Here is an 11,111-nt window from a genome sequence, read left to right on the forward strand (position 1 = left end):
AAGTGGCTATGACCGTTGACTGGCCTAATTCTCTCCAATGGAAAGTCAGCACACCAAAATGACCACTGGTTCTGAACTGGGTACAGAGAAACGTGAGGACGTTGACAGCAATTATTTTGAGATAAATTATCATGTATCATTTCAAACGGACAAATATGTAGCTGGAGGATACGTTTAAGACCAAATACTATGAAGCAATTACTGAATTTACAGCAACACTGTGTTCGTGGGAGACATGCCACAGGGCAGGGCATGCAACGGGAGATCAGGATGAGAGTGTCAGCTGAATGCCTCACATGCAATGTAATGTAAATGAAGTGGTGCTGTGTGTGCCCTACGGTGTTTGGCAAGGGGAGATGACCGGGGGCAGCTGCCATCCAATCCCTGGCAGCTGCCAGTGCCCTCCACCGGCCAAGGAAGGCCTGCCAAGTGGAATAATGTGTTGATTTGACTACCATATGTCGTGGTCCATCACCACCAGCGACTTTGTGTCGAGCGGCCGTCATAGGGAATAAAGGTTGAACTCGGGTTATTTCCGTCTAGCCACGTGGTCGCGACAAGAGTGAAAATGAGCCCTTAGCTACGCCGTGAGACCTACACGTCTTCATGGAAAAAAAGAGCGATAAAAGAGTGCACGTCGCCTACGTGTCAGAGCTTAAAACTAGTCTTGCCTCCAAACTACGAAACCTTCTTCCATTCATATTTTGAATGACTTCCATTGCTCTACCACTGCTAGACAAGCCTGCCTGCTCCGCACCAGCCAAAGCACACAGCACGTGAAACGTGAGCCCACTTTCCCACCACCCCCCCCCCCCCCCACCCCCCCCCCCCCCCCTTTATCCCTCACAAAAGAGAAAAGCAAACAAACAAGGCTTGGCTCGGTGCGGCGAAGAAACTTACCTGGCAAAGCCGAGGGAGAACGCCGTCAGAGAGGATGCTGACAAAGAGGTCCCAGGTGCCTCCCCGTACCCGTTGCCCCCACCCCTGCCCCAGCAGTCCCCCGCCACTGGAGGCAGGGCGGCGTAGATGCCGAATGGCTTCTGGTCCTGGAGGCCGGCCGTTCTGTAGGGGTAAGCCCCGGCTCCTCCTCCTCCGCCTCCTCCCATCCCCGCAGAGGCCGATGATGACACGGGCCCCCCGGCGTGGAGCGAGCCCCCCAGGCCGCCACCCCCGCCCTGGAGACAGGACGACTGGCAGAAGGCACCGTTCTCCTGCTTCTCCTGTTTGACAACGCCGGGTGTGCGGATGTGGACGAACGAGTCTGCGCTGTCCGTGTCCTTCTCCTCCTTGATCATGATGCCGGTGAGGAGAGACGCGGGGTGCTGGAGGGGAGGCAGGGGTTGCTGGTGGTGTAACAGCTGCTGCTGCTGCTGCTGAAGATGAAACGGTAGCTGGTGGTGGTTCTGCTGGTCCGTGCCGTTGACCCCCCCGGGGCGGCCCCCCACTCCGTTTCCGCTGACCAAGGGCCTCGTATCCTTTAACATGCCGCCGACGGTGCTCCCTCCACCACCACCACCACCTCCACCCCCTCCCCCTCCCACCCCGCCGCCTCCTTCTCCATTCCCGTGCAGTACGTTATCCAAGTGAGCCACCTCGTTATCCAACTCGAAGTCGCTGATGTCCTGCAGCGACACCGGGAAGTCCAGGGCGCGCCAGATCTCGCTGTCCTCGATGAGGCGGCTCTGCGTCGCCGCATGCCGGCCACCTTCTCCTCCTCCTCCCCCTCCGCCGTACGCCTCCATGTCCTTCTCCAGGCTGAAGACCACCTCCTGCACCTCCTCCTTGACGTTGAGGCTGTCACCAATAAGCATTTACAAGTTGACGATTAGTTGTCGCACAAATAACTGCTCATTAACGATACAATTCGGGGTGCATACTTAGTTTAGACTAGTCATTGGTCAGACATGGGTTAAGGTTAGGTTTAGGTGTGCTGCCCAGTGGGAGGTTAGGGTTAGGGTGGGGTACAGGCTTTAGTTCCGACATACTATTGATCCGAAACCTCAATCCCTAACCTATCCATAACAGCAAACCCAGGAGCAGCGCATGTCGGACCATCGCATTTTCGCATCGCATTGCATGTTCCCGCGGTTCGGCCCTTTGGTGTGTGGGAAAGCGTGCGCACCGCTTAGGGTGAGGGTTTGAGATAGGTTGTAGTTGTAGGACTAATGACTGGTCTAACCAATGACTAGTCTAAACCAAGTACTGTCTAGGCGTTGGCTCATTGTGAACACATATGAATAAAGATACGTTTCTGCTTGCCTCAAAAATGTGCAGGGCAGATATGACAAATAACTGAAATATACAAAGAAATTACTGACATATATTATAGATTATTTTTATACTTAAAAAAATTCGGAAATAGCTGATCTAGAAGCTTACAACGCATCACGTGTTGTAAGCTTGTAGATCAGCTATTTCAGCTTTTTTATGTATGACATTTTTTCAACATGGAAAACAATTATGACGAATAATTGCGAAATAATTAGTCCTTCGCTAATTCCTTGTCCAATGGGCACGTTAGCAAAGGTTACTACGAGAGGAGACGTGACAAGCTTTCCTTCTCCCCCCTTAAGATGCATGTTAAATGACAGGGATTTCTCCATATAAATAATCGATCATTTCAGTAGCAACTTGCAAGAGCTTCAAAATGTCTTCTAAATCTAGTCAACCAGGCCTGCAGTAGGCTATGCACTGGGAAAATGTGCATGACATTATTTTAATAAACTAGAAATACAAGGAAATGAGGGTGAAACAGTATGCAACTCAATCAACTTTAACGACCGTCATGTAATGCACGGCAGGACTGCGGTGATTAGTATTATTGACATCACCTGAGTGGGTCAGTCGCGACGTTAAGCTGTGTATGTATGTACAGTATATGTTCAGCAACACAACCATGCAAAATAACACTGACAGCTACGAGGTGACTTGCCATCCTTAGCAACGGTTGCTATAACTATTTGGATTGGCATTGGACAATCACTTTTTGGGGTGGGGTGTAGCGAAGGTCTAATTGCGATGAGTCGATCATGTAACGCAGTGGTTTTCAACCTTAGAGGATAAATGTCAACAAATGGTGGTCCGTGGCTCAAACGCCGAATAAATAATGGACCTTGACATGAAAAGGGTTGAAAAGCACTGCTGTGACGATGTGTGACAACAGGCCTACTTGACGTGCTGGGGGAAGAGGTCGGGCAGCGGCAGGTTGCCCAGGACGGAGCTGTGCGACGTGCTGATGACGGCCGTGGTGGTGGGCGGGGCCTGGTCCAGCTCGGCCGCGAGGTTGTCCAGGAAGGACAGGTTGTCGTCCACGCTGAACAGACTGACGTCTTGCTGCTGCAGCGGCGGCGGTGACGGCGGCTGCTGCTGCTTCTGCATTCTGGCTATTTTGCCCTCTTTCCCGTGATGCCGGGGGCTCTCTGTGGGAGCAGCCAAGTCTCCCGGGCCCGTTTTCGTACCGTTCAGTCCGTTAGGCGTAGTCTGGCCCTGCTGGGACCTGATGGGCCCGTCGCCGCCGCCAGGCAGGTGCATGGTGGAGAGGAGGAGCGAGCCGACCGTCGTGTCACCGCCCGCCTCTCCTCCTGCTACTCCTCCTCGCTCTCCTCCTCCTCCCGTGTCCCCAAATGTCAGGCTGTCTCGGTTGCTGCTGTGCTTCAGGCCACTCTGGTCCATCTCTTGATCCTGACACACGCACGCACGCACACACACACACACACACACACACACACACACACACACACACACACAAAGAGAAGAGATGGTAGAGATGAAAGGTAAGTCAGATAAAGAAAGACAGATGGGGAGAGAGGGAGAGAGAAATAGTCAAAGAGAGACAGAGGTTGAGGCCTGAAGATGTGAGCTGTTGTCCTTATCTGGATATCTATTATCTGGTGTGCTGTGATGTATTTGGGTCAATGACATGAAGTGCCAGGTACATTGGATAAACATCAATCAAAATGGCTGATTAAACAATAAATTGACTTGTATGTATGCAATCAAAACATTGAATGATGCAAACACGTAATTAGCAAGTACAGTTTGTAAGTGGCAGATGCACATCATTCGGTGTAACTATCTAAACAAATAGAATTACTTTTTTAGGATCTAAAAATCAAGATAACATTGACATTGCCATGAATGTGCAAAATTATCTTGTGGCTGCAATTTTGACATAAACGGTCATCTGGTGAACAGGCTGCACCGATCTTTTTTGTTATTGTTGTTGTGGAGACAGGGGTTACAAAGAGGGTAGAATTAAATAAAAATGGAAAACATCAACATGATACCGCTCTCCCCTATACACAGCTAAAAGGAGTTAAAAAGTTTAAAAACACAAAGGCATAGAACCAGTGCCTCGAGGCAAATGCCTTTTTAGAGACATCAACGCACTGTGCTGCTGCTGTCAGATGTTCAGGGAGGGCCTTATGGAATGTTTGTAGGCACGGGGCACATTTTGACTCTGGCAAGATTGACTCTGGCTTCACACACAAGGCAAAGTACATAATAGTGCTCATATTAGTTCTACCACCTGCTCCGTCATTGAATTTCACTTGACTCCGAAAATCTACTGTGACACATGCAGTACCACAAGGGATTGGAAATAACAGTTACTGATATTCCCAATTTAAAATCTCATCACCCTCTCTGACATGCTTGGCTGTTGAAAAAACACATTTAACAGGTCACTGCATGATGTGTGTAAGGCAGGCCAGACTTAACCCCGTCAATCCATTGTGAACACTTTACAGCAGTGCTCTTAAGGACAACAATGTTTTGTTCGGTCTGTCCAACACTTCTAAAAAACATGATCTGGAACGCTATACAGTGAAGTCTGCCATGGAATTTGCTGTGCACCTTCATGCTCGCTGTTGCTCGGCCAGGATGAATGTGACCTAGCGCCACATCAAGTACTGTGAGCTTAAACAGGGACAGTGTCTGCTCCTGGTGGGAAAGTGTCTGCATATTGCCACATGGTCCAAGGATATCATTAGGGCTGCAACTTCTTATTCTTTTCTTAGCGATTGTTCTAATCGATTACTTTTTTCAGTTAATATAATAATCAAAGAAATGTATTACATATCAATGAATTGATCAACCACTTAAAGCGTTTACACTTCATCGCACAACAGTGCCATGCAAACATAGTGAACATAGCCGTTCACAAGTTCACAATTTGTCACCTCGCAATTAAATCAGTATATTATTAGCACTGCTATATTGCAGTGCCTGAGCTAGACACACCATCCACCAAAAAGCAATACAACTTTTTCCCCCCCACCAATCCTCATCCAATAACACCAAACTGTCCATCATACAAAATTGAAAATGATCATCAAAGCTAGCATTCCTGCCACAGAAACGTATACAGTATAGCGAGCCTACTATACATGATGCTATACAAGTAAATGTTGCACCAACAATAGTCTGACCTCACCTCACCATGAACTTGTGAAAGCTACTTGCAGAGGTGGAAAATAACTAAGTACATTAAGGTCAGGCCAGGTCTCACTTGTAAATGAGGTCTCAATGTGACTCCCCTAGTTAAATAACAGTCAGGTACTACTGCATTTTGTTGTGCAATCTTTACTTTACTTGAGTATTTTAATGTTTCTCTACATCTCAGAGGCAAATCAGTACATTTTACTCAACTACAATTATTTGACTGCTAGTATTTACTTTATACAGTAGTTACCTACATTATTACAAATACATTACATACATAACTATAAGTCCTATTTTATACTTCGAAATAACTGATCTACACGCAAAATAAATACTGGTTGCTACCAACTTCTACTTAAGTAAAACAAAAATAGGAGTACTTCTTTCACCACTGTAGAAATGAGGCTGAAGTGATAGGCTAATTATGGAAGCCATAATGAGGTTAATACAGCAATATGGTAGAACAGTGGAATGGTTGTCTCTTAGAGACTGCTGTTATACGCCAAATCAGTTTGGAATTGAACGAGTTACAGTCCATTTTATTGGGATGCATCTCTCTGTTTGTTTAGATGTCGATCTTGACCGGGCCAAGATGGCGGATAAGCAGACATATATTAACTTGGACACCGGCCACTCTGTCAAATAAACAACAAGAATGAATGATTGTCCCCCTTTTGTGGAATGTCACTGTGTTTATAGGAATTGTTCATTTCCATAAATCACACTTTTGATATAATTGTGATATCTCACTGGTTTCTATTCTGTCCATTTGTTGCAAGACATTTTATGTTTTCTTGTTAAATGTTGTACTTTTGGCTTTAATTTGTTTGTTATCTAGGTTAACACAGGGTCAACGATGCAATGAATTGTTACGAGAAGCGACCAGCTCAGCAATAAGAGCACTAGTCTGAAATGTAAAACAAAATGACACTATATTATACCCCCTTGCATTGTTATAGCCTACATACTAGTATAAAGTATAAATATATTAAAGTAAATTGTGTATAAAAGGTCAAAGTAGTAAGTGTATACAGGACTATTGCTCCCTGGGTACAGCATGTGTCAGTCCTGGTACAAAAGCAGCCATCACAGTTGTTATCAAAGTGGGGTGCAGGGACCTCTCAGGGTTCCTTGAGGGGGTTCCAAATGGACCCATACACTTACAGGTCTCTGTAACACTTGAGTGTACACAACTGGAACCAAATGGACCCATACACTTACAGGTCTCTGTAACACTTGAGTGTACACAACTGGAACCAAATGGATCCAAGAACCAAGACCATGTGAAAATGTCATGGAACGATTATTGTGGCAAAGGTTATTGCGATTAACGCCATTATCACGATAATCAAAATATGCTTAAAACTTTAAATGCCACTTTTGTTGTGTAACAGCTTACACACCCAGCATACCTATTCTGGAACACGTTTGCCAACAATGGCCAATCTATTCTGATCTGCTGTTTTTGCCGAATCGGTTTGTGTATAGAGTGAAATAAGAGCGTAGTATAGCGTACCAAAAATGCACTCTTTGCAGGTATAGAGGGTTATTCCATCCATCCATCTATAGAGGGTTAAGTGGCACTGGATTTGAAGCTCAACAAAAGCTAATTCATCCTGGTGTATGACCAGTTGATGAATTTCACGATACATTTTAATCAAGGAAATCAAAAAGTTTGAAAACCAATGTCGTAAGATTATTGCATGGCTAACATACCGGTAATACAGTTCCTATTGACAATTGTACAACAAATCAAACAGCATGTCGAACAGAGACATCCACACGCATGATGATGAGTGCACATTACCTATACTGTAACAGCCCTGATAAACACACACATCACCCAGTGGCAGCAGCTAGCAACCTGAATGTTGGAGCAGCGCCAGAGCAGTGCATAGACTTTGCACCGGGCTGCAGCAGGCATGCCCAGGCTTAGCTTGTATTTCAGGCAAGTCCCCTTGAAAAAAAACCTAAAAAACAACAACCAGCACTAGTAGTGTGAACGGTAATCGGAAGGCTCGCCCCAAAACACACTCGCCCACATTTATACTATTTATTTTACCGGCCGCTCGCCCCCAGCGGTTCTTGTATGCTTGTATTTATTTTACTGAGGTTACATTTAAGAATAAGATTAGGGTTAGGCATAGTTTTACTGAGGTTATGTTTAGGAATAAGGTTAGGGTTAGTCATCATAGTTTTACTGAGGTTACGTTTAGGAATAAGGTTAGGGTTAGTCATCAGATTTACTGAGGTTACGTTTAGGAAAAAGGTTAGGTTTAGGCATAGTTTTACTGAGGTTATACGTTTAGGAATAAGGTTAGGTTTAGGCATAGTTTTACTGAAGATACGTTTACGAATACCTGGTGGTGACCGTTCCGAGGTCGCCAGATTTGACCTGGGGCGAACATGTTTTGGGGCAGGCATTCTTGTATTGGTGCGAACTCATTATATTGTTACATTGACGTTTTGGCTACCCAACATATTTTAAATAGATTGCTGGAAACAACACATATAGCCTAGTCTAGTGTAACAGGGATGAGACAATTTCTATTATTATGTTTTTAATATAAAAAGTTAACAACATTTTTACTACTGTATAGTAGTACTGAATAGTAGCTATACAGAATAGTACTGTATAGCATGGTGTATAGCATTTGATGGTGAGATAATTATCTTGATTATTATATAATTTCAGCGATACTGTATGTGTTTGTTATGCCCCCCCCCCTTCCCTCATGGTTTCAAGGGAATTTCTTTTCAGGGGTAATTTCTTGCTCTTTGCCCCTATATTTATAGGCCTATATATTTTCTATAGCCTGTATATAGTTGTGGTAAAGAGTGCATTTGTGTCAAAACGGTTCATGATGACACATGCTATAGAATGCATGCATGTGCAGAGATTATAGAATTATTATTGTGCGATTTGTGCAGCGATTTTTCATTTGCAGAAATGCGTACAACAAAGCACAATCATTAAACTGACAGTTTATGCACGTCTATAGGCTACACGCACGCGCACACACACACGCGCACGCGCGCCCACGGGACAACAACCTTCAACTCGATCCACTCCAATTCTGAACTTTGACTCGTGTCATTCGATCCGGGGTGGAAATGTCAAGTTTATAAAAATGAGTTTTACCTTGAAAAAACGCATCGTCGAGCAACTCATAGCAAAATACGTTGGTATTTCCGATTATTATTTATGATTTTAGTGATCAATGCTGAATCCTCCGCATGCAGCTGGCCGATCCCAGGTCGGCTGTGAACATTGTTGTAGAATAATAATCCGCACGGTCTTCATAGATATATAGAAACTCCACGGAGCGTATAAACAAATGTCTGACTGTGCCTCAAAATGGAGCGTGTCTGTTGGACAGTAGTTGATGTGTGAGCCCTCCTCTCTCTCTACATATATGTCAGAACCGCTGCCCCGCCACACTGTAACTGTACTGTAGACTAGTCAGTGTGTGTGTGTGTGTGTGTGTGTGTGTGTGTGTACTGCCTTCTCATTACGAAACCATGCACGGCGGCACGCCGAGGAGCGCAGCAGCAGCGCAACCTCTCGGCGGCGGCGAGGAACTGCACTTCCCCGAATGATCACAGTAAACAAACAAACAAACAAAAAAACAGTGATTCTCGAAACTTTCCATTTCAACCACTGTATATAGGCCAATACGATACGATACAAGGGCTCGAATGGAAGAAGCCTAACAAATTAACTCGTGGGTCTGATCGTAGTTTGGTAATTTACTTTACAGACCTGTCTCAGGGTCCCTGCAGCCTTGGCTTTAGCCCCCTCGAGGACCCCTGAAGGGTCCCTGGACCGCACTTTGAGAACCACTGCAGTAAAAAAAAAAGGAAGAAATATATATATCAGGCGGAGTCATAAAACAGCCGCTCTATCAAAGTTTGTGTGACGTTTCCCTCGCACTTTGATCACAATAAAACTCTCTCTCTCACACAAACAGTGACAGGGACTCTGACAAGCTTGAAGCTTATAGGCTGCCAATCTGCCATACACTGTAAATGTAGAGAACGATGATCGATCGCTTATTGCTGGCTGGCCCACCCAGACTAACAACAGTATTCATTGAGTTTTTAAAATGGACGTATAATAGCCTACGTGGTGGGACGTAAAACAAACATTGACAGATCACCATTATAGATAGTTGTCCGTACCTGCAGTCTGGAATGAGCCGGTGTTGTGTCATGTCATGTCGTTTTTAGTTTTAGAGATATTATCTCTCTGGGGGGAAACGGAGATCGCTACACGTACACGCTCAGACAGTCAATATATGCAACTGAAAGCGTATAAAAAAGATGCTGATTCGATCTCGTTGTATAAGGTGTTGGAGAAATAAGAAAGGAAAGTAAGCCGGGTTCAAAATGTCAGTAAATAACGTGGGCGACTGTCGACAGACAGAGTCAACAAACATAAAACAAGAGAGGCTGTTTCTACCCGAGCATTATGCTGACAACTTTTCAAGCACGTCACACACCACTGCATGGAGGAAAAAAAGAAAAGAAAGAAAAAGTCTGCCGATCTCAGTTGGCGATTACAAAAAAATACAAATAATAATCCAAAAGTCGATGTGGACGATAAAGGGTGTTATATATCAGTGTTTAAATATATATAGAATATAATTTTATGACATATAGCTAGGTTACATAAGTGGTGGACAGTGCACAGTGGAGGCAGTAGGGCAGGGCACACGCTACACGCGCGCACACACACCACACATGCGCACACACACACACACACACACACACACACACAGTTTGACACTTGGCGGTGAACGCCCCCTCTCTCTCTCTCTCTCTCTCTCTCTCTCTCTCTCTCTCTCTCTCTCTCTCTCTCTCTCTCTCTCTCTCTCTCTCCGCCAGCAAGAAACAATCTGCGCTTCATTTTCACCCCGCCGTACGTACCGCGGTGTCGTGTCGCTCGCCTCAAGAGAAGATCGAGAACCGACCTGCAAATGTTGTCGGTTTATTCTTCAAGATATGTGTGTGTGTGTGTGTGTGTGTGTGTGTGTGTGTGTGTGTGTGTGTGTGTGTGCGCGCGCGCGTGCACGCGCGTGCGTATAAGTAACTATTTACTATGGAGTTTTAATGTTTGTTTAGAGTAGGCTACAACAATTCCAATTATTGGGCATTCAGTTTGACCACTGAACAAGAATTACATTGGTGAAATGCACAGATAAACATTTAGAACATGGGTTTTAAACAGGTGGTCCGTGGACCACTTGTGGTCCGTGAAGGTGTTGCATGTGGTCCCTGGCCATGCATTTAGTAATGTAGGAAAGTGAAGATTCGTATTTGAATTTATTGTATTGACCACAAGTTGAGAAACAATGCAGTAAATAATCTGGTGACAAATGATGACGCATCAATGTTGTCAGTTACTGCCTGGGAAGACGGATGTCAAGAACTTCCACAGAAAAGTGAGTTAGAATCTCAAGGGAAACTATACCGGATTGCCTGGTTGAGTCACCATTATAAGGAAATGTGCCCATAATGAATCGCAAGTGTCTGCTTACTGAGTCATAGAGTAAGTTACAATGAACAGCAACATGAGTTTAATATGGAAGGTTAATTTCTTTCCCCCACACCACGACCATACCCCCCCTCCCAACACAACAATGGTCCCTAGGTTGATTCTCAGTCAG

The 11,111-nt window shown here is 45.0% G+C and overlaps 1 protein-coding gene across 2 annotated transcripts in view; it reads right to left on the reverse strand.

Moving 5' to 3' along the window:
* LOC308327219 (glucocorticoid receptor-like) overlaps positions 1–9,893 on the reverse strand; it is a 100,915-nt gene extending 91,022 nt beyond the window's left edge. Inside the window, exons 1-4 of one of the 2 annotated variants that reach the window (XM_080780464.1) lie at positions 9,625–9,893; positions 9,206–9,285; positions 3,170–3,681; positions 901–1,794 (exon numbers count right to left, since the gene is read on the reverse strand). In XM_080780464.1, the coding sequence (XP_080636590.1) occupies positions 901–1,794; positions 3,170–3,672 (1,397 nt within the window). In that variant the 5' untranslated portion in view covers positions 3,673–3,681; positions 9,206–9,285; positions 9,625–9,893. Of the gene's footprint in view, positions 1–900; positions 1,795–3,169; positions 3,682–8,584; positions 8,870–9,205; positions 9,286–9,624 lie in introns of those variants that run through there. The other variant, XM_080780463.1, reaches the window with a different exon arrangement.
* Positions 9,894–11,111: the final 1,218 nt, after the last annotated feature.

The sequence above is a fragment of the Protomyctophum bolini genome (genome assembly GCF_963924005.1).
Source record: "Protomyctophum bolini genome assembly, chromosome: 13".
In the NCBI taxonomy this organism is placed as follows: Eukaryota; Metazoa; Chordata; class Actinopteri; order Myctophiformes; family Myctophidae; genus Protomyctophum; species Protomyctophum bolini.